Raw genomic sequence first — 24053 nt, 5'->3', positions numbered from 1 at the left:
AGAAAAAGTCATTATTAATTTCAAAACATAATAAAAGTTAAGTAATCAACAATTATTTTTTTCTCTTGATCAATAGATTAATCATTTTAGTCATTACAATGTTAGAAAACAGTAAAAAAAAAAAAAAAAAAAAGAAAGAAAAGAAAAAGCTCATTCTAATTTCCTTAAGCCATGGGTGATGTTTTGAAGTTGACTTTTTTGTCTGACCAGCAGTCCAAAACCAGGAGATCTTCAGAAAACTGAGAAATGCAGTAAATTTCACACTAGAAAAACTGAAACCAGAGATTTCTTTGGAATTTCCAGTAAAGGTGCAGATTATTTTTCTGCCAAACAACTACTTGATTGACCAGTTTTAGTCCTGTAGAAGAAAGAGAAACAGGACGAAAACAGAATTATCCACAAGGTGCATTTTTAACAAATCATCTCTCTGTGGGACTTTAGAGAGGAAAGAGTTGTATAAGTCTACTGTATATACAGTATGTAGAATATAACTACAGGTCATGCTTAAAGTCTCCTAACACATGGTAAAACTTTCTTTTTTTTTTATCCCCCCCAGATGTTTATTTTTCATCAAAGAATGATAAATAATGATTCATTTATTTTAAACCAAAGATAAAAGAGTGGTAATAGAGTTTGCAGCTGCACCACTGCGGACTTTTGCACGCTCACCTGATTTTTAAATTACGCAGTGACAGTTTATTTCTTTCATCTTCCAGCCAAGTTTCCTTGGTCTAGGTGCTGCTATCCCCCAGTTAAACACCATCACTCAGGATGAGTAATTTAATGCTGAATGTTATGGTGCTCCTGGGAGGCGTTGTGTGAGACCAGTAAATCACGAGCAATGACCTTTGTTGGACTGGTGGTCTAGTTGTGACTGTGACTGGAATGTCGGTGCCCCTAAAAGACCAACTGCTCATCCTAATGGGATTATAATGAGGAAATATGGTTTGGCTCAACACACTTGATGGTGATGATACAGTAGTCTGTTACACAGTTACACAAATGTGAAGCTACATGTCAGGAATCTTTGCTTGACTGTGATTAATGTTTCAAGACAGATGTAAAGAGAGTTGTCTGGTCAGGTTTTACCACTGAAAACATCTCCATATTTAAATTATTCTTTTCAAAGTGAAAATTCTGGGTTTTATTTTCCCTTTATTTGGCTACTTTACCTCCCCGTCCGATGATATCAGTTACAAAACATTTGCAGTTTATGAACACATGCCAGGCTCTCAACAGGCATAAAGAGAAGAAACCACAGTACCCCATTTTCAGCTTCCTCGGATTGATTTATTGATCAAAGCAGTGCATGGTTCGTCCCCAGATACATTTCACCTTTTTGTCCATATTTTCAGGAACACCACTATTTTCTCATTCCCCAAAGTACAGACTGAAGGTCCAAACACCCCAAAAACATCTGACGAACATGTGTTGAATTACACTTATTGTTTTAAACGGCCGAACAAGTATCAAAAGCATAATGTTAATCTGTGGTTTGAGTGACTTTTACCTACGTGGAATAAAAAATAAAAGATGAAATGAGTGAGCTCATCCCCCTGGTTTCAACCAGCTTACAAAAGCAGCAGCATGCACCCAGCAGTTGCCCTCCTGCCTCATCTAATAGAAATGTATAGAAAATGAATGATTGTTATCTGTAAAGCACACAAGCTTGCACCTGCCTACATATAAAAAGTGACCTTTTCCCAAAATACTGCTGGTTCTTTGATGTTGGAATCAAAATGTTAGGCCTGTAGTGAGTCACTGTAGCATCAGTGGACGCCCTTTAATTGAGGCGTGTCGAGTATCGCTTTGAATATGTGGGCTTTGAGATAAAAAAGGAAGTGGATCTTTGCTTTTTGGAGCCCTTGGAGGCTATATATTACCTTTTATATCATCATTAAATTCTGTTTTGTTAAATTACCATTTNAAATACTGCTGGTTCTTTGATGTTGGAATCAAAATGTTAGGCCTGTAGTGAGTCACTGTAGCATCAGTGGACGCCCTTTAATTGAGGCGTGTCGAGTATCGCTTTGAATATGTGGGCTTTGAGATAAAAAAGGAAGTGGATCTTTGCTTTTTGGAGCCCTTGGAGGCTATATATTACCTTTTATATCAATCATTAAATTCTGTTTTGTTAAATTACCATTTATTTTTTATATATTTTATATATTTCATATATTTTTTTTATTGCTATTTATTATTTTATTTTTACTTTATTATTATATTTCAAGTAGCAAGTTTTTTTATTCTATTTTTTCTTGTTTTGAATTTTTTTTTAAATTTCTGAATGGTGAAACAAGTTATTGTGAAGAATCTTAATTTATACCCAATAGCTATGGAAGTAAATTACAATTAAATAATGCCATTATAATAACAATAGCTGTTAATATNTTTTTATTTCTATTTTTTCTTGTTTTGAATTTTTTTTTAAATTTCTGAATGGTGAAACAAGTTATTGTGAAGAATCTTAATTTATACCCAATAGCTATGGAAGTAAATTACAATTAAATAATGCCATTATAATAACAATAGCTGTTAATATTATTCAGAGTTATTGTTTTTGTCAATACTACTTACTATACTGGTCATTTATTTTTAACTGATTTTTAATGGAAATATGAACAGGTATTGCACATGACTATATACACTATATTCAGGGCATTTGGAATATGCTTCTCAATTGGGGTTCTTAACGCAGTTTGTCTGCTTGTCTGTGTACGGTCAGCTCTGCATATTGTCTTTGGTATGTTGTGCACAAACCAACTAGCCAACAGTTTGCGAGGCTGTGAGGAGAGATGCATGCCTAAAAGAGAAGCCCACATTTCTGGTCAGAAAAAGAAACACACCAACTTTTAAATACTATAAAAGGCTTGGCTATGAACAGGTTTTGGGTATACACAAATATGGAAAACGACAACCTTTTCAAAAAGGTGTTTGAAGGAATGAAAGAGAGAGGTTGTGTTCACACAATCAGACAAGTCTGCCACTGGTAGGAAACTGTGAGAAAAATGTTGTTTGGGTGCAAAGAAGCAAAATGACAAGCTGCTCCCGCCGTTCGACTTTTATATATTTGGACGTGATAAATAACATGTTAGGGCGTGTTAATCTGAGTATGCCTGGCTGCATGTAAACGGGTGTATCAGTGGAATTTTCATTTTCATTAGCCATGTGAACAGCTTCATAGGGATATTGTCTTTTTTTGAGTAACGACAAAAAAACAGAAAATTTTGTGCATGTAAACATAGTGAGCCTGTTATTGGTAATTTCTTGTGTCTTTGTTTTTTCTTTATCGATATGGCTTCACTGTGACCCTTAACAATATGTGTGACAGCATCTAAACCCATAATATTTTCAGTACACCTCACTTCCTGTGTTTTCCTTTTCATAACAATTGTCTGCTCCTTCCCAGATGTCCGGATGGATACTTCGGCCCACGATGCTTACAGACTGAGCCGCTGCGGTTGTACATGCCCAATCCTTTCAAAAGTATGTCCACTTGATATGAGCAGCTGAGAACAGAGACACAGTTGTCACTGGATTACCTCTGCGGACTCCTGCTGCTCCCCCCCCCCCAACCCCTAGTTCTCTTCCTCTTTCTCCCCCTCTTTCTCAGGTCAACACGCAATGAGCTGTGCACTACACCATGCACACGGTGGTGTCATCCATGGGAACACTCTGCTTCTGCTGTCTGTAGATGTGCTGTTGTTCTAATGCTCTCTCTCTCTCTCCCTCCCTTCCCTTCCCTCCCTCTCTCCCTCTTCACTTTTTCCTACGCATACTCTCCTTTTCACTCCACCCTTGCCCTCTCTCTCTCTTTTTCTTCTCTTTCTCACTCACCCACCACCCTTCTTCTCCCTCTCTTTTTGTGGCTTTGTTTCTTCCCATCAGGTGTCCAAATGACTTTACTGGTGATCGCTGTCAAACCTACGTTATGGCCAGTTTCTACCGTATGTCAATTTCCTCTTCTGTCACTCTGTCAGACTGTCCTCGTGTCATGCGTGCATGCTGGGTGTAGAGAGATTGCATTAATTTCCTGTTATTACCTAATAGTTGTGTCTGTGCCTCCTGCAATGACTCATTCACAAGCTGGCATAGTTTAGCAGAGTCTGTTGTTGTGTTTTGGTCTGCATGTGATCTTTTGTGCCCTTTAACTCGCAGTGTGTTGCATGCGTGCTCTCAGAATAAGAGCTGATAGTAAGTTTGAAAGCAACAAGTAGGCGGCTGAATTTAGACGCTTTGTGGAATTTGCACAAAAAAGTCAGCTGCATGCAACAACACAGTCTGATGGCAAAAACAATTACTTAAACCTAACCTTTATCTCACTTACTAATGATGTTTGTTTAGGCAATCAGCTGCAAACACAAGCATGTATGATCCTATTAGAGCTGATAGAGAGACAGGCCTGGACAATGAGAATTAATTAATAAGCATGACAAATGATGGAATCTGTTAGGTGGTGCACTGGCTTAACTGATAATAAATGTTTGTTTAGGGCTCAACATTAGTCTCTAATGATTTTTAATATAGGCATTTTATTACATCCAGACAAACAAGGAACGTAATGAGTGTGAAATTGTGACCCCTTTTAGTATGTTGCTTTCATCAGTATTTAGGCCATACGTGAGCCAACATGACAAAATTCCACACATGTTATCCTCGACTAATTTGATTTGACGTCAAACATAATTTGGGATTTCCCAAAGCTCCAATTATTCACGGTAAATACTTAAAATGTTAGTGTTTTCGCTCCGTGGATCACAGTTGCTTTAAGCATACATACATGTATATGGACACTTATTTCACTTTGAAATCAGCCGCATTACTCTCCTAGGACCTCAGTTGCAGCCAGACCTTAGTAAACGTCAAACATTGTCCACACCGGGATATTTAGCAAATTGTGCATGTTTCTAACATTGCTTCAGTGACCAAACGTTGCTGTGACAGCAGATGTCCTAAGCACAGAGTTCATGAGCTTGCGCTAGTGTGTAATGTCAAACAGATTTGCTAGCCTGGGGTGAGAGACACCGACCCTGCACCACACCAAACGGCATCATCAGAAAACGCATCCATCAACTGCAAAATTATGCCGAGATTAGATAAAGGAACTACGGCTTGATAGATCTCTGCCCTTAAGGTGTTTGGATTTGAAAACCATGCACTATAACCTGTTGGTTGATTACTTGTTATGTATCTTAAGAGATATTTCAAGGAGTGACCTGACAGGAATGCAACATAAACAAATGAGATCACGTGTGGCTTTGTTGAAACCCTCAGTTGCAGTGTTGTAATCAATCCTCTGCTTTTTGACTCTTCCACTCCAAAATAAAAACAGATTACTACTGTAATCACAAGAGAACGGGCCTAAGAAACACAAACAGTCATAAAGGGCGCACCCCTAGCTCATAAAATTAGGTTTAAACAAATCACAACATATCCCCTTGCTTACAGTATCGTAATATATTGCACTAACCCTGTATCGTGATACGTATCATATCAATTAGTTCTTGCCAATAGATTCTTTGCATATGACATTATAAATCGGCACACTCTCCAGGTGGAGGGCAGGCAACTGGAGGCAAAGACTACCAACACTGCCAAAATGCCTATGATTAGCACTGTTTACAGCTGTTCTGATTGAAATTGGGAACAAATAGAAAAAAAGGAGGCAGATTTAAGTCCTAAAAAATAGTGGGCTATAAAGGGGAGAAGTTAAAAAAAAGACCCACAAAGAAGAAGCAGCAGATGTGAATCAAAAACCTCTTTGATGATGTTTCACCCGACATCTGAGAACGGTTGACCTAGTAGATAGAAAATAGTAGCCAACATTAACTAGTGATGGTAACTAGTAACGTTAGCCTGACGGCACTGCATTCATGTAATATTACAGAATTTAGATATAAAAGACCATTATACTCAAGCACATTTACTCACCTGGCCAAACACAAGACAGCAGTCATTTCAGTCATGAGCTCAACCTCCACACAAAATGTTTATAAGCTAGTCCACTGGCCTAGTATGCCCGGCCGATGAGGTAATTTGTAACAACGATTGTGTCCACACGGGGCAAAACTGATCAGGTTGTGGGAAATGTCACGTCTTCATTTTGGATGGGGTAATTAGAAAATAGTGGCCAAAGTGAACTAATGTTAGCTAGTAATGTGTGCTACTAAAGTTAGCCTGACACTGGTACATCCATGTACAGAGTTGAAATATATAAAATAGTTTTATTTCAGCACCTTTAAATTAAGTTGTGGGAAAAATCCCTTTTCCTCATTTGATTGGATCACATCCAACATGAGTTCCAATTTTCTAACGATAGCTGCTGCCTGCAGGGCCATCTAAGCCTCCAGTGTAGTCACATTCCTCTATGTTAAATTCACGCAGTATATCGATTATCACTTCCCGCCCTTCACCTGAATTTCGTCATAGTAGTCACGTGTTTACAAACAAGCTATACACAGCCCTGGTTAAAGATAGTGCGTGATAATAATATAGAATTAAATGCAAAGCCTATAATTCATGTTCGATAATAGCAAAGAATGTCATGGTATTTTGCTGCATATTTGTCAGCATCATGTCTTTGCAAGCCCATGTGGTTGCGGTTCGATGTAAGTTAGATAACTAACTGTATCTGCTTCCTGGAGTTGCCCGATGTTGCCTACAGAGTCTCATCCCTGTAGTGTGACTTGTACAGCTTGCACATGCTGTTTGTTGTACGTTGGCACAGAGTACAATGCGAAAACCCCCTTCTTAACTACAAGTAATTTCATCTCGCATTAAGTTGTAATGCACAGCGCTGAAATTACTTGTTTTTTTGGCAGAGTAGACCGTGGTGTGTGGGAGCTCTTTTTCCTACACTGTTTTCTGCATCCTGTCTAACTTCAGTGCAGCTGTGCGACTGCATCAAGGACGGCGTTTATTTCCCGTTCTCATCCGGACACATGAACACAGAGCAGGCTTTGATTACTCGGTTTACACGCAAATATGTTTAAGTCAATAACTTGAAAAAGAAACAATCAGATTTAATGTTCTCTGATGAAACATCATCTATCAGGAATTGGCTTGTGCTTTGTAATTTTGTGTTTTAGGCCTCACCCCTAAACTTAATTAAAGGCTGTGATTTCAAAAAGAAAAGATTAAGCCTCCACTCAGTCCAAGTGTATGATGTAACATCATCTCATTGGCTCAAGGATGCACATCCACAGTAGAAATCAGGTTTATGAAAGCCACATTCAGACATGATAGATGTGCTACAGTTAAAGTGAGCTCTGTTTTTTGGGAAAAGGCACTGCAATCACAAATGGCCTGTCATGTATTTCACATTTTCTCCTCTCAATTAAGGAGAATAAATCACATTTTCTCTCTCGCACATGTGCGCACACACACATCTATTCCGTACTTAAAGACCCGCCTCCTGGAGGGGCGCCTCCCATCCCCAGGAGATACCAAAGAGAAGGAGGATGGCTTCTGCTCCTCAGCCATAGGAACTTGGCTTAACAAGAGCATGTTGTCATAAGAACAGCTGGGACTCGCTTCAACCCAAGTAAAGCAAGTGAGCTGCCAGAGATATGAACTCAGCTGGTTGGTGCAACCTCCCTATGGCCTCACTCTGCCATATAATATAAAGTCCAACTATAAGTCCTCTGATTCAGCGTGATTATTGCGATGCTTTATAGATACACTCCTTTTAACTTGCCTGTTCATGTGATGGGTGTGTTCGGGAACTGACAGTGTAGCATTCTGAGAAAGCAGAAAACTGAAAGCACAGGTAATCTCTGCAGATGATGAATATTTCCCCAAACAGCAATGAGAGTTGCTACGCGCCTAATATATTCCCATCAGAAGATTGTGTTTGGTTATGTAATAAAATAGTGCTCACGGCAAACCTGGAACTGGTGTTAGAGCAAGTATTTGGGTCTTTTACTTAAGTGAAAGTAGCAATGTGTAGAAATACTCTGTTACAGTGAAGGTAATGCAAGTTTTACTCAAGTTAAAATGCACAAATATTAGCATCAGTACCAAAAGTAAGAGTGCTCATTATGCAGAATGCACCATTACAGAATCGCAATATAATATTACTGGATTCTAATTATTGATGCAATTCAATGCAATTATGTATTCATAAATTTAATGTTGCAGGTAATAAACCTGCAGCTAATTTTAATTACTTTGTATACTGCTGGGTAGTTTAAAGGTCCAGTGTGTAGGTTTAAGGATATATTGGCAGTTGCGGTATATAATACTCATAACAATGTTTTCATTAGTTTATTGTCACATAAAACTAAGAACTGTTGTGTTTTTGTTAACTTAGAATGAGCCACTTATATCTACATACAGAGTGGGTCCTCCTCCACGGAGTAAGCCATGTTGTTTTACAGTAGCCCAGAACGCACAAACCAAACACTGGCTCTAGGTACGGTGATTTGCATTTTATACCTTTTATGTTGGTTGCCATAGTTCTCCTACACGCTTAGCACATAAGTTTCAGTTCTGCAACTTAGATGCCTCTAAATCCTACACACTGGACCTATAAACAAAATAGCATATCGTAATTTATCAGATCATTTATACATTGTATTAAAGCTATATGATGCAGGATTTTCCTTTAAAAAGTGTTTACACTGATGCATAAGTAATCCCTTTAAAGTTTCACTTAAAGTGTGTGGCTGTATTTTTCTGCAGAGACTCTTCTCGTATTTGAATAATTTCTTATTATTTTGCTGTGTTTGGGATGATCTTGGGCATGGTGCACCATGTGAGGTCAGGGTTTTTTAAAAAGGTAGCATTGACACAGCGACAGAAAAACATATTAAATATTCGAACTAAATAAAATGGTGAATAAATTAATTGCAGTAAAAAGTACAATATTTGCTTCCGAGATGCGTCAGTTAGGGTTGTGTTGCGCTAGCACTTTCCTTAAACGATTCATCTGCAAAAATAACGATCGATTAATCGTTATTTGAAAAAACATAAAAACTTTGCTTATTTCAGACAATACCAAATAGGTTTTATCCTCAGTCAAAGCTCATAGCAACATATTGCATTTATTTTGACAGCATTATATATCCTATCAATTCAGTTTCACATGGTCAATTAAATTCTGCCGATTAACTGATTAATTGATTAATTTTTATTATCCCTAGTTAGAGCAGAAGTATAAAGTGGTATAAGGTACCTCAAAATTGCACCTAATTACAGCTCTTGAGTAAATGTACTAAGTTACTTTCCCCCACTGCCTGGAGCATCTATTGAAAATCACATGTAGACGTGAGATGAAAGCAATAATAACATCAGACTGTGTTGAGCCATAAAGTAGATGGAAATCGACAGAACTGTTGGACTCTGATTAGAATACGTTAGACATGGCAATCACTAAATGAACTAAAATTGTACTTGTGTAGTGTGTAGTTGTGTGTAGTGTGGTTTGAAGTGTGTTGCATGCTGTGTTCTCGTCTTTGACCGCGTCCTGTTGACAGTTACTGACCAGTGTTTGTTGTCTTGGTTGCTGTATTGCCTATATTTGTCTGCTCCACTATATGTTAGAGGGTGCCACTCTCCTAACCTGGTCTTTTGTTTCTTTTTTTGTTTTCCTTCCAACTGTCCAACCCTCTGCAATGAGCAGAGCATCTTGGGATTGAATTTATGGGTATGGAACAATCCATTTTGACTCTCAGTCCTAGCATAGCTACTAAATACCTCAGATGGCCTGAGTTTTGACTTGCTCCCTTTCCGTCTGTGGTGTGGACTGTTAATCATATCGTTTAACCAATCAATCTCCTGACCGGTTGTACCATAACTTATCATAATATCAAACCCCTCAGCTGATGCGACTGATCCTCCATCAATCATCATTAACATGGATGTCATCACCTGCACCCCTCATACATGTGCAACGGAAAATTAGAACTATTAACTTTCCGTCTCACTCACAGACGCATATTTTCCTTTTTGGACTGATTTTTGGTTTCTCGTTTCATCTGTAACAAGCATGATGTATCATGTTTGTAGCTACCAGATGTCTCTCCTCAATCTTCAACTCTTGTCTATCCAATCCTCCCATGCCTCAAGTGTCTGTCTTTTCCTTTTGACATGCCATCTCTTCCCTTTGATTTATGTGTGATCTCGTCCATGTTTCTTGCATCACCCCGTCGTTAGCATAGCTAAAATGTAACTTTGACGTATGAAATATAATACCCTTGTTACTGGTTTGAATTATCCTTCAAGGAGTAGATGCTGTGATGAGAGCATGCTATATTTAGAACCTACAGTCATGTTTTTCTTCGACCTGCCGCTATTTCCATCCTCCCTCATTGTTAGCTCTTGTTTTCTGCTGCCTTTCCAGAAAAGCGCTTCACAGGCTGAGAGTGTATAGAATGAACAGCGTCATGTAATTATACAAGTACACTGAAGTACTGGACCATGAGGACATTGTGCTCTTACACCAGCTCCATTATCATTTATGAGTGTGATTTATTTACGGTGTCAGAAACTTGACACAAATTGGTATGCCGTTGTAAAAATGGCTGCTTCAGATGGAAGGAGACGGACAAATTCAATTCATTTTTATTACATTATTTATCAGCAACCACACTGCCTCTTTGCTCCATCATTGTCTCCGGGGACACAAAGAGTCTACCTCAACCTCACACAAGCTCTTCTCTGGAAAAGCAAAAAGCATCAGTCAAGATTTCTCCAGTTTCATATTTAATTTTTTGAAATTCACTTGTTTCATAAATTACTGTAAAATAAGATCTCATTATTGTGCTTACTAAACGCCTGAGCAGATGGAGACTTCAATAACTGATTGAGATTGTTGATTTAGATAGCACGTGTACAAATCACATGTGCACTGGTGCTATACTGCACAGTTTGCAGGTTCTACTAGGCGTCGATTAAAGGCCAGAACCATTATAGTATCATATATAATTTGAAATCACTTCAGTTTTTTTGAGAATACAGTTGCTTAATAGATCAGTCTGAGCTCCTGCCCCCACCCACGCTGCCTTACCGCAGCGCAGGCGGCAACAGCATCTGTTGTATTTGTGATTATGTGTGAGGAAAGGTTTGACTGTGAAGTGAGTTGTCAGGAGAATATGAAGCTTCATGCTGCTCAGGATTTAGTCCAAAATAAGAAAGAAATGTAGATCTACAGTGAAAAAAAAGTGGGAACCTGTACCTTCAAGACACTAATTTTTTTCCCCTGTTATTTCTCTCACTGTGTGCATGTGGTGTGTGTTGGTTTGTCTGTGTATTTGTGGGTGTGATGTTGACAGAGGCAGAGGAACTCTACCAGAAAAGAGTCCTGACAATCACGGGTATTTGTGTGGCTCTGTTGGTGGTGGGCATCGTGTGTGTGGTTGCCTACTGTAAAACCAAGTAAGTCCTGCTGATCGATGGATCAGTTCATGTCACATTTCCTTTCAGATTTCTATCACCACCTGCAGTTTTACCAAGACTACTGTTTACTGTCTTAAAATGTAGTCCTTTTTATACTTTTTACGATGAAGTAGTTACTTTGATTTAGTTTCTAATACATGATTATATAAAGAGACAGTTCTCCCCAAAACAGAAAATTCATATTTTCCTCACACCTGTAGTGCTATTTATTCATCTAGATTGTTTTGGCGTGAGTTGAAGATGTCGGCCGTAGAGATGTCTGCCTTCTCTCCAGTATAATGGAATTAGATGATACTCAGCTTTTGGAGCTCAAAGCGCCAAAAAAAAGCACATCTGAAAATCTCAACACTAATGTCTCTCTCCAGAAATAATGACCTGATTACTCAAGATAATCCACAAACCTCATTGTGAGCAGGTTTGTGTATAAACTATTTTCTTTCAACTCATCAGTCACAGATCGTGTCACTATGCAGAAGGAAGCATACGCCTACTCATGGAAGGGAGGCTCGTGCTCGTGACATTTTAAGATGTAAACATTAATGGTGTCCTCCTCAGCTGGGCTGTAACCTTAACTACCTTAACCTAACTAACCTTAACTAGCTCAGGGATGCTAGGCAAGCTCGCATTAGATGCGCGCTTCCTTCTGTACAATGATGTGGTTGGTGGCTGTAGTTTGATGGGAAGAAAATTGTGATTTCATGAAACTGCTTACAACACGTTCTGTCGATTATCTTGAGTAGCCAGGTCCTGATTTCTGGAAGGAGACATTACTGTTGAGTTTTTCATTTTATGGCAACCCAAGTGCTATCTAGTTGCATTATATTGAAGAGATAACTGTGTACGCCTGATATCTCCAACACTCAGCAACACACATCCAGACTGAAAAATACAGGGTTCCCACGGTCATGAAATTACTGGAAAGGCTACTCTTAAAAGAAATTTTTTTAAAAAACTGTTTTCTAGGCCTGAAAATGGTTTGGAGTTGACAGAATGTTTTGGAAAAGTTCTGAACATACATCGTTTTGGCAGCAGTTTAAAATCTAATGATAAAAATCATAAAACATGTATATAATAATGTGAAATATGGTACTTGTATGACTAATTTAAGTGATGCACATAGACCAGACCGGCATCACATCATTACTAAGACTGTGCCTTAAAATGTGCCAACACATGTGATGAAAAAACGTTTTTTGTACGGAGTTATCCAAGAATTTCACTTTGAGATTAAAGGTTATACCTGGTAAATGAATCAAAAATTCATATTTCACCAGGCATCGTGATTTGTCGGGAATGTCTATCGAGCAAGTTGGCAAGTTAGCAAGCGCTGGAAGTTTGCTTATCCGAAAATGTCAGTGTGGCCCACTTATTTTAAACTACCTAAATAAAGCCATGGAAATGGGGAATAATTTTATGGAAAAGTTATGGAAGAGTTCTGAAAATTAATTGGTAAAAATGTGTAGGAAACCTGTAAATAGCACTACAGGTAAGAGGAGAAATAATTGGTATTTTTTATTTTGGGGTGAACTGTCCCTTTAATACTTATAAAAAAAAATAAAAATAAAAAATGTGAGAGAATGACCGAGATTTGCTCAACAGGAAACAAAGAAAGAAGATGCACAATCATTTGCGACAAAACATGTGTCCAGAACATCCCAATCGTAATCTTGCTAACGGACCCAATCACCCAGGACCAGGCCCAGAGGAAATCCCTATGGTAGATGTGAGTTTCTAAAAGGATTCCTAATGTTATTAACACGAACACACACAGATGTACGCCAAATGGTTTTATGCTTAGTTACATTATCAAAGCTTGTTCTTTTTTTCTCCTCATTTTTCCATCTGCCAAATCCATTTTTCCCCAAACACAGTACATATCAAAGAACGTCCCTGCAACTGAACGAGTCATACGGCCTGCAACAGAGGGATCGTTCCCTGCCAGCCATGCCTCTTCCAGATCTCACAACTCTTCTACACGAGCCCATTCATCAACTCACAGGTGAGTGTGTACCGTCAGTGGTGGAATGTAACTAAGCATATATACTCAAGTACTGTACTTAAGTACACATTTGAGGTACTTGTACTTAACTTGAGTCTATTTTTTCCATGCCACTTTATATTTCTACTGCCCTACATTTCGGAGGGAAATATTGTACTTTTTAACTTCACTGCATTTATCTGACAGATGTAGTTACTAGTTACTTTATATATAATGATTTTTGCATGAAAAGCATAAGAAAGGTTTATAAAATATGATGTTTTGTTATAAATTAAACCATTCAACAGTCAGCATAAGTACAGCTGAAACAATTGTCCATTAATCAATAGAAAACTAAATAGCTGCTTATTATTTTTTAAACATTTCAGTCACTTTCTAATTTATTTTTTAAATTATTTTTAGTTTTTATTTATTATATTTTTTAGATTTTTCTGGATTGGGTACCTTTACTTTACTTTACTGTAATACTTTGAGTACATGTTCTGGATTATACTTTCTTACTTTTATTTGAACAATTTTTCAATGCAGGAATTTTACATGTAACAGAGTGTTTTTACAGGGTGGTATTAGTACTTCTACTTAAGCAAAAGGACATGAATACTTCATCCACCACTGTGTACCATACAGTACTGTTGTTTGCACTTAAGCCTTGTCATACATTTAGCTATCCTTTTAAATAACTACAGACTCTCACACAAAGAGTTTAATTAATTTGGTTATTTGGTTAAATGCACTTCCTCTGGAAACAGGGGCTTTTTTTTTTAAAGGTGTACTTCTTTTTTGGGAAAAAAAAAAGAATCATATTACATGCCGGGGTGTGTGTTTGTGTTAACACCTTTTTTTTTATTTGTCAGACATGAGGAAAGGACATGGAGCCTGGAACATTCTGACAGCATCCTCTCTGACTCGCCGGGAATGATGTCATCATCCGTGGGGACCAGTAAATGCAGCAGTCCTGCGTGCATGGAGGCACGGGCCCGGCGCGCTGCACACTGTGGTTACTCTGACCCCCATCGGCCGGGCCTGCAGTACGGAGACTCCTTTGACTCGCTGGGAGACTCTCCGCACAGTGACAGGTGGGAAACAGGCCCGTGTGGCTGATATAGCACTGGGTTTGTCGTGAACATTTTGAGAAGTTTCCTCTCTCTGCTGGTTCTCTCTCAGCCTCGAGAGGCCAGTCAGGGCACTCTGAGAGACTCAGTGGAAACTGGCATACAGCAGGCATGATGATGAAATACGCTAAGGTAGGCAAGAGTGAAAAACAGTGCTTATTTCAGTGGGAACTCTGTGCATACAGCTACTGTAACATTATTTCCTGGCTAGTATGTAATTCTGATTGGCTAAAGTGTTCCCTTTAGTTTTTCTCGAGGAACAATCTGACATTTTGGGAAATACACTCATTTTACAACACCCAGAGACACATAAGAAGATTTCCAATTAATCATTGCCCCACAAAGAAAGGTACACAGTGAGATTAGCTTAACACAAAGAGTAGAAGTAGGAGGAAGCTCTGATTGTCAGAAGTGAAGAAACATGCCTTTCAACAACTCAAAAGGTGTCTATATTTATCCTGCACCTATTTCTGTACTGAGGGCACAGATATATCAATCTTCTCATGTGAATCTGGGAAAGATGGCAAAGCAGCATCTTACAAAATCCTAGAGTGCTCCTTTAATAACATGACAGCTGAAATGTAATTAATTCACTCTAAATAACGTGCTTTCAGCTCCTCCACATGCTCCCTTTTTCGGTAGTATTTAATGTCACCCATGGCCTGAATTTGAACTTGCTTTTTAAATGCCTACGGTACACCCCCTGATTTTGTTATAGGGCCCAACAGTGATCCTCCAAATCCCAAAACGCTCTCCCTGCTCACGGCTGATGTTTTGAATTCCAACACATTTCACAGTTAAGCATCAATCAACAAGTCTGCATTATCATCAAGCCGGGAGGAAATATGAGGATATGGGAGCACAATTGGGCCCTGTGCTGAAATGATGGGCCGTACGTCTAAGCATAAAAAAAACGCCCATTAAAACAGTTGGTTGTTGTTGTTTTTTTGCTTAAAGTACAAATATGTTTGAGGGAAGGGAATGATGGCCCAGTTATGTAGAGGAAGTCTGTCTTTGTTGACCCTGTAATTGAAGACCCTGTGTTTAAGGTTTGAAAAAACATGCTAAAGGTCGCTTTACATGAGGTCATCCTGCTGTTTCCTTTCGTATAGGTTATACACAGACCATCATTTAACCTGGTTTAAAGTCCCCAGGACCTCTATTCTTCATGCAACCCTGATTATATTCATCACCATTAGAAAAAATACCAGTCATTGATAGTACAATGGAAGCTGAGCTGTAGGCGCCAAGAAAAAGTGCCAAGTGAAACCACATCAGATCCAGTGGGCAGGACAGTATAATATTCACAAAATCTGATCCGAGGTGGCCTCAGAGAAGACATCCTTAACTCAACTTGCTTTGCTTTGGGGTCACTTTTGCAAAATGACAGGGGTCCAGGGGGCAGTTGCAGGAGCCCCGCACATGTTTCTAGGACTTACAGTTTATAGGATTTTAGGACATTTCTTGCTTTTTATGTTTTTGGGATTTAGGGACGTAAGGGGATTAGCTAGGACCTCTGCCAGGGGCTGTGGCAGATTCTCCATGGCACTTTTATTGATAGACAAGCACTATTTTGATGCTGTTTTTGGCACTCTGCCACCTTGTGTATACTAAAAGTAAAAAAAAAAAAAACAATCCCCAGTGTGTACCATTTAATTTTATCGTGGATAAGAAAATGGTTTTGGGGCCGCCCAGCACCCTATTGGGTGCCAGATTTGGCCTGCGGACCATAATTTGAGTATCACTGCTTTACTGAGGTCACTTTTGAACAAACTAAAAAGCGGTCACATTCTCAGACGAGTGGGACGTTTGAACTAATTAAATCCTTGCACAAGATCGTCATAGCAAACAATTTATTGTGCAAGTGCAAAGCCCAAGTATCCTCTGTTTAAATGTGCACAGGTCACAGGTATTTCCTTTCCTCCTCACGAACAAAAAGAGGAAGTGAAAATGAATCTAGGTGAGATATATGGTGTGCAGCTTAAAGGAATCTACTGGATCAGAGTGTATACGGACCTCAGATCACCTGCAGCAAAGGTGTAACTTGATGAGCCAACTCGTGCCTGCCAGCCTTTTGGCTGCACAAGGCTATAGCTATATCTTCCACACATAACATTCAAGCCAACTAAATTCACGCTTAGGACCAGATGTAGACCTGTCACACCTAACACCTTAACTAATGCCTGCTAATCATGGATATTAATATTGGATATTCAAACTAGCAAAAAAAAAAAAAAAAAAAAAACTTAATTGTTTTACAAAAAAAAGCTAGTGTGTCCGGGCTGCTTTGAAATGTTTAAGTTGGCTGAATTTGAATTTGAGAGATAAGTTGAGGTAATTTTGTAATGAGTTAGCTTGTATTCTCAAATTCAGTCAACTTGAAAATTAAAGGTAGCCCAAACAGTCTTTTTTAAGTTAAAACAAAGAGTTTCATTTCACAACTGCCCACAAATAAAAAGTAATGAAGCAAGTAGATTCCTGATGTTTTATAGCTGCATGTTTCTAAGTCTTTTTTAAATTTCCAGAACTGACATGACTGAGAGAGTGTCTAACACCAGCTGCTAGCTGCAGCAAAAAAAAACAACAACTTAATATGATTTAAATCAAAAGAACATGGAAAAGATATAGGACTTTGCCGTGCTGGCAATTGTTCTCTGAAAAACAGTTTCTAAATCAAATGACCAGAGCCTCATATGCTGTCAAAAACTAACCAGACAAGATGTGTCTTGCTTTATATGCCTGAGCTGTAAGGCGTCAACAATGCCAGCACACAACAAGTATGTATGTACAAATAAGGCCTTGGCCAAATAGTTGTTATGCAGAGCCAGATTGCATAACCAACATCCCCTCGGAGTCATTCCAGGTAACAAGCGCCTCTTCCATCATGGCGACAGCTTCTGCATCAGCTGAATCAGCAACGTCGTGGGAATATCTCAGCCTTGTGTCTCACACAGCATGTTGTAGCTTCCTAAAGGCAATGAGCAGACAATACAAACACTCTGATCCACAGTTGATAATATCATGTGAATTATAAGTTGTTTTTTTAATGTGTTAAGGTAATATTTTTTTGGGCTAAATATTTATTTATTTTTTATTATGACTGTAAAAAAACACGTTACAAACATCTTTGATGAAACTCCAAATTTTACGATGTTTTGACAATCCAGACAATCCAAATGTGGGTAAATAGGGTTTCACTAAAGGTGGAGGAGGGATGAGAAATTGGCAACCATGACAACCAAGTGTGAGGCTCAGACTTCTGTATGTCCAGAAAACACACTCCAAAATGTACCTGTCTATGAATGTTAAAGGTTCTGTAATGATATTCAGAACTAGATGTAGCGGCAAACAGCTATTTGCCATGTAGAGATAAAGTGGAGTAGTGAGCAGCTCGAACGACGTCATGGTACCTCTGTGTGTCTTGTAATCCAAACTTCTCTGTTTGTTGTTATGGTAGATGTCCCGCCATCGTCACAGAAGCATAACCCCCCCCCTCCTCAGATTAACACCATTAGCTCTGTGAGGACTGTTGCCATTGTTGGCACTGTTTGCACTGTTAGCAACGTTAGCTGAAAGCTGCCAATTCAGCAACTTTAATGTTAAAAAAGCCAAGGGAATCAACCTGAATCATAAATATGCTCTGAATGTTGTATACAGCTCCTTAATATTGACTTCTTACTTAGAGAGACAAGTCAGCCAGGTTTTTAGACTTAGAGTCTAGAAGCCATTAGTTACCATAGTTCTGCATCTTTAAAAATCTCCTCTTTGATTTTAGCTTTTAGCCACGGTGCCCACATGGCCATGGCACACGTTTGATCAAAGCTTTCTAATGTAACAACAACAATATCTTCATATAAAAATGATACAGTGACTTTACTCAATAGCTGACACCTTTTCTGCGAAGATAAGGAGCTGGCTAAAGTATGGGAGAGGATCGGCAATAGCACGTTCTGCATAGTAATCAGCCTTTAGACTACAATGCTAAAAAAGGATTCAGTGGCTGAAGTGCAGCTTCAAAGCATGCTCAATATGAATACAAGACCAAGAAGGTGTAAAACTCAGTTCCAAGTAAATGCCAGACAAGAAAGGTTTGTTTTTAAAGGTGTTCTAAACTAGGACACTGGGTTGGCAATCTTGTTGGGCAGGTTGGTCCAGAGCCTGGGGGTGGAGAGGAAGACGGTTTAGTCTCTGTCAGTCTTCAATATAGACTGAAGGGCAGCCAAAACAGCTGCTCCTGCCTGAGGACCTCAGGCTGGGCTTGGGTTCAAACTGCTTGAAAAGCTCAAACATAGACAGGTGATTATCAAAGAAATGCTGCAAATGTTGAGTGTCCGTTATGCATGCTATCATGTCTGTTAAAACCCCAATTTATGTCTGAACAGTGAACAGAAGTGTGATTACCAAATGCTTACCATTATCAATGGGCATAATGATAATAACTACTTTTCATTTACAAAAGAACCGGATCTAGCATAGATCCCTTGGGGACACCACAGTAATGTTTTACTTCTGGAGACAGAAGTAGTCTTGAGCAGTACCAGTGTACCAAATATACTTGTACAAAATGATCAACCATAGTATATAGATTTTGTTTATAGATTCTACAATGCAGAGGATTGGTGTAATTAGGGCTGTATACATCTAAAAAATATGTCAGTCAAATCAGATTCAGCAATTTGATACAGATATTCAATTTTTCTTTTTTTCTTTTCCATATGAAGAGTTCAAGTTTTAACAGGCTCAGCGGGACGTTCAGTGTGACGGCAGCATACATGCAATATAGTAAACAAGCTAATGGCACTAAGGATGGATGCAGATGTGCAACAACATTTTTTTGCCAACACTAGATATAAAAAAAAGCCAGAGACTGTGTCATATTAAGTTGCTGTGAGCTGTAAATGTATCACTTCTAAGCAGAAAAGAGAAGATAATGTCATCTCACAGCCCTATGCTGTGGTCTTTCTCTCCCTCTGTGCCACTGTCTGCATGTCCGCAACTGCTTGTATCAAAGAGTAGAGTGAAAGTCAAGAGCACTCACTCTGCACCAAAACTTGGGGACCAAATCTCCCCAAAAGCTCAGTGCACAGCACACTGACTGGCAAAAAAAAGACTGCTTGACTTGAAGCAGTCTCAGTCGACTGAGGGGACTTCGACTGATGATTCAAATGTCAGACTTTCAGGGGGCAACTCTAAGTGGAATTTATACACACTTTTTCCAAGATAATTTACCCTCAGAAAAACTTCCCATGAAAATACTTAAAATCATGAAAAATTTTCTCAAAAATAAAAGATTAAAAGTATGCCAGTGGTTAGGAAATATTGTAAAAAGCATAATGATGCCCAGTAGGACACCCCCCATTACAACAATTCAGTTCAAGGGAAAGCCTAAGTTAAATCAATGAGTGGAAAATTACTTTTACTTTTATGCATTGAATAGTTTAGTGCCCAGTCACAGCTTGCTAGTGACTTGGCACTTAAGGTTCATTCAGTACACAGAGTGCCTTTAAAAACTGCACTCCTCCTCTTTCTCACTTCTGTTCTTCGGTCTTCCTCACGTAACTCTTTACCCCCTTCTGTATCAACTACAGATACGTGTCAGCCCTGACGACACCAGCCCGCCTCTCCCCAGTGGATTTCCATTACTCATTGCCCTCGCAGGTGCCTACCTTCCAGATCACATCCCCCAATGCCAGCCATGCCATGTCTCTCCCTCCTGCTGTCCACAACCCCTACCCTCTGGAGGATGACCAGCCTCTGCTGCGCCGCTACCAGGTGCCCCTACATGATGCCCAGTGCCAGGAGCCCTACCGGCAGCAGCGTCGTACCTATCTAAATGACAGCAGGGGCAGCCTGCCCTCCAGCCCCTACCGGCTGGCAGAGGAAGAAGACTATGAGACCACCCAGGAGTATCTCTCCTCTCGGGAGCAACCAAAGAGAAGTGGGTCCGGTGGAACTGGTAGCCGGCGCTGGCGGAGATCCAGACTGAATGGCCACGTGGCCCCGCGTGGATACGAGGCATCTCGGGACTATGGGTCTCGAAGCTGCCTAACAGATAGTGAGTCAGAGGAGGACGGTGAGAGCACGCCCTTCCTCAGTATGCAGAACATGAATGCCGAGCCCTCCACCATCTACAGGCCGGTGGACAGTCGGACTTCTCACTCATCGGGGCGGCACAGTGGGCATGGGAACATGCATACAAGACTTACACACTCACGCTCCAAAGCGGACAATACACCCCATTAAAGAGTGAACATGAACCAACAAAAATCAATATAGTATAGACCTGCATCTATAAGAAATATTTTTATTTTATATAACTGACAGATATTCTAAACAAATGAAATATTTATTTTCATTTTAGCAAAAGTTGTCTACTAGTTAACAGCAAAGACTTTTTTATAGGGAAAACTCTATTTATATGTACATTTTGATTTACAGCATAAAAAGATGTGCCAGTTTTTTCACAACGTAAAAAATAGAGTAATATTGTGGTGCCTTTTGCTGTATGCCGATGCCAGAGGGCCAGTGGAGGTTTTTGTAGCCTTTCTTATATGGACGCCTCATTTTTTATACACGTTTTTGTTGTTTTTTTCCTCTCTGGTTTCCTGTTTTACTTTCTTCTGCATTCTTTGAGGAGTCTAGCCCCACTGGAACATAACCCCTTCCATGTCACGCAATATAAACCACTTCAACATAAAGTGTATGTTTACATTACTATGATTCGCCTGTAGGGTTTATGATTTGGGATCTAATAGAACTTCTGATAAATACAGTGTAGATCCTTTTTGCCCTCTGACTAATGTCTACAGAGAGAGAGAGTGAGAGATTGTGTGGTTGTGTATGTATGTGCGTGTGTGTAAATGACTGTGTGTGAGCGCGCATGTCAGTTTGCTTGCATGTATTTGTGATTGTTAGATGAATTTCATTGTTTGTTGTGGTGACATCAAACATGTGGGTCTTCTGGTGTCACAGCGGAGCTGACAGACGAGTGTGTGAGAGGTTCACAGAATAGTGCTTTATCCGAACAGTGACCCCTCCCAGTGTAGGTGGACAGGTAAGGCTGCTGTATGTTATGCAGGTCATTGCTTGATGTGTTTACAGCTAATTTGGCCCCTTCCCCAGCCTGCCCCAGTTACGCCCTCTTTTATTTCCCAGCAGGTTTTCCTCATGTTAGCCTGTTATGAGGCCAACAAAACACTGAGCCGTTTGGCACAGGGTGACCCCCGCCATCAGAGGTGATGGCAAAACAAAAAGATTGCATCTGTTTCCACTCAACTCAGCCCCTAATCTCATGCCTCATCATCCTTCTGTGTCCATTCTGTTTTTGTGGCTCATGTTAAAAGGCCACACAGTGTCTCAGGATTTCCACATGCCTCCCCCTGCCTCCCTACCCCCGCCACCTTTAACCCTGCTCACCCTCTTCCTCAGCTTCAAGTCTACCTAAGACTTAAGTTCTCAGATAATGAAGGCCTAAATGTTAACATACAGCCTACCAGTTCCCTGAACACTCCCATACAGAGAGAAGGAAAGTGGAAGCAGCTCGGCGCAGAATGGTGCAGAACACATTAGACAATAGAAACGAAATAGCTGTGAAACTTTGGAGGATCATACAATGCAAAAATATGCAAACTTTCTATTTTGCTGTTTGATTACATCATTTTCTAAGAGGTGACTGTAGTGTGTTGTGTGTGGGGGGAAAAAAACTATGTGATGCCTATAGTGTAGAGTGCGATAACATGATATAAATGCATATTTACATGAGTTAGTTTTTAAAGCCATTATGCAGCCATCTATAAAGTTGTCAGCCTTTCTTGTTCACATACTCACGTACCATCGAATGACTGTGTCCATGGATTGTTTTATCACTTGCTTTAGACCGCTCCACTTTACATGCACACTTCCAATAGCATCCAAATAGTGTCTCTTCCGATAGTACTGTGTACTGCTTTGTCTCGTTGACAGATCTAGTCAAATTTACTCAGTGAATGATGATTTTAAAAAACAAACAAACTCATTTTAAGCCCCCCTGTCCTCCACTGAAGGAAAAGTAAAATCAAGAAATGTCATACCCATTAAAAGTGACTCAGTGAGAGGGGACAGCTGATGTTTCATCGCTGTTGGCTTGTTTCTACTCCCTAAAAAAACAAAAAACAACAACAACTGTATGCTGAATTATCAGATGATAAAAGCTCTTAGAAGGATTGATCTGCAATTCTAACTGCTATATGGTAAATGCACAGTGGTATTGTTCTCCAGAAAGGTCTTTGGTCACACCTCACTTGCAGATATTTCATTGAGTTTCTCACCTCTGGGTCTAATTTTGTATGTCTGAAAAATGCAAAAGAAGACAGTGCTCTGAGTTTAAATGTGATACTCCCTTCACTTTGCCAGTCCTCTCACCCGATTGAGATGCTACCAGGCACGCCCTACCGGTCTCTTCTGTTTAATTTTATGACCCCCCCACCCCCACCCACCCCCAAAAAAACCCCTCACCTGACCCCACCCTCGCTTGAAATGTTTGAACACCTCTCCTCTGCATGTCCTTGTGGTCACGGTTAGATGGGTGCATGGTAAAAAAGCAGCAGACAATTCTTTTCCAGTCAGTGAAAGTGTATTTCATTTAACATTCAGCAATAAAAAAGAACCTTTCCCTCATGTCATTCCTGAAATATGCTAGAAAAAAAAAGAGAAAAAAATGCGAGATTGTCATAGATTGTAAAATAAAATGAAAAATGAATCCACCTGTTCATATGAGAAAATAAATCTTTATTCATACCATTTTATGATGTAGTTATTTCTGAAGAAAGCTTTGATCTGTTTTTTTTTTAATTCATCTTTTATCTTGACGTAAGGTTTGACTCGTCTGGCGTAATGTACAGTGTGTCTCAAGAGTACACATATAAAATCAGATCATGATATATGTTTGATCTGGTGATCGGAGGGTTGCAGATTAAAACAAAACTGTTTCACATGGCAGCGTGCTTTCTGAGGTTGTAGCTCATACAGTAGCCTGAGCAGCAAGGACACACATACACATAAAAACACACACAGCCAGCACAAGAGATGAGCATTATGGCATTATATTACCTCTTAGAAGAAGCAAAAGTAGGCCCTATCTTCAAATTTTGACAAACTGACAATTCGCCAATAAGCAGACCTGAAGCCTTTAAATAAAAGATCAAGATTTTTATGATAGATCCAAGTGTTTAAATGTATAATGTTCAGATAATTCAATGACTATGAGGTGTTTAGCTTCTGTATTAGCATAAATGTACCACTAGATGGTGTCACAACAGCAAGATTCATGAGTCAGAAGAGTTTACCTTTTGCAGGGCATAAGTGAAATTCTATACTGTGAACTGGAGAAAAAATTGTAGGGCAGAAGGAGCTGTATTGTGTGAGCATGTCTAATTCTAGCTTTTTCTCTATGGAACAGCAGGCAAATGGATTTTTCCCATACTTTATAAAATAAAAAGGTCTTTGTGGAGCTCCTTAATGATTTTTTTATTTTCTCTAATTTGAGAAAATACAGCCCATCTTTGATC

The 24053-nt window shown here is 39.4% G+C and overlaps 1 protein-coding gene across 3 annotated transcripts in view; it reads left to right on the top strand.

Moving 5' to 3' along the window:
• nrg2a (neuregulin 2a) overlaps positions 1-23245 on the top strand; it is a 65292-nt gene extending 42047 nt beyond the window's left edge. Inside the window, exons 5-11 of one of the 3 annotated variants that reach the window (XM_042499822.1) lie at positions 3889-3947; positions 9623-9646; positions 11274-11376; positions 12997-13120; positions 13269-13396; positions 14251-14472; positions 20097-23245. In XM_042499822.1, coding sequence (XP_042355756.1) covers positions 3889-3947; positions 9623-9646; positions 11274-11376; positions 12997-13120; positions 13269-13396; positions 14251-14472; positions 20097-20751 — 1315 coding nt within the window. In that variant the 3' untranslated portion in view covers positions 20752-23245. Of the gene's footprint in view, positions 1-3409; positions 3487-3888; positions 3948-9622; positions 9647-11273; positions 11377-12996; positions 13121-13268; positions 13397-14250; positions 14473-20096 lie in introns of all 3 variants that reach the window. The other 2 variants (XM_042499824.1, XM_042499823.1) reach the window with 2 other exon arrangements.
• Positions 23246-24053: the final 808 nt, after the last annotated feature.

Source organism: Plectropomus leopardus, chromosome 13 (genome assembly GCF_008729295.1).
Source record: "Plectropomus leopardus isolate mb chromosome 13, YSFRI_Pleo_2.0, whole genome shotgun sequence".
NCBI classification, from domain to species: domain Eukaryota; kingdom Metazoa; phylum Chordata; class Actinopteri; order Perciformes; family Serranidae; genus Plectropomus; species Plectropomus leopardus.
The sequence above is the reverse complement of the archived record's forward strand: the minus strand, read 5'-3'. Positions and strand labels throughout refer to the sequence as shown.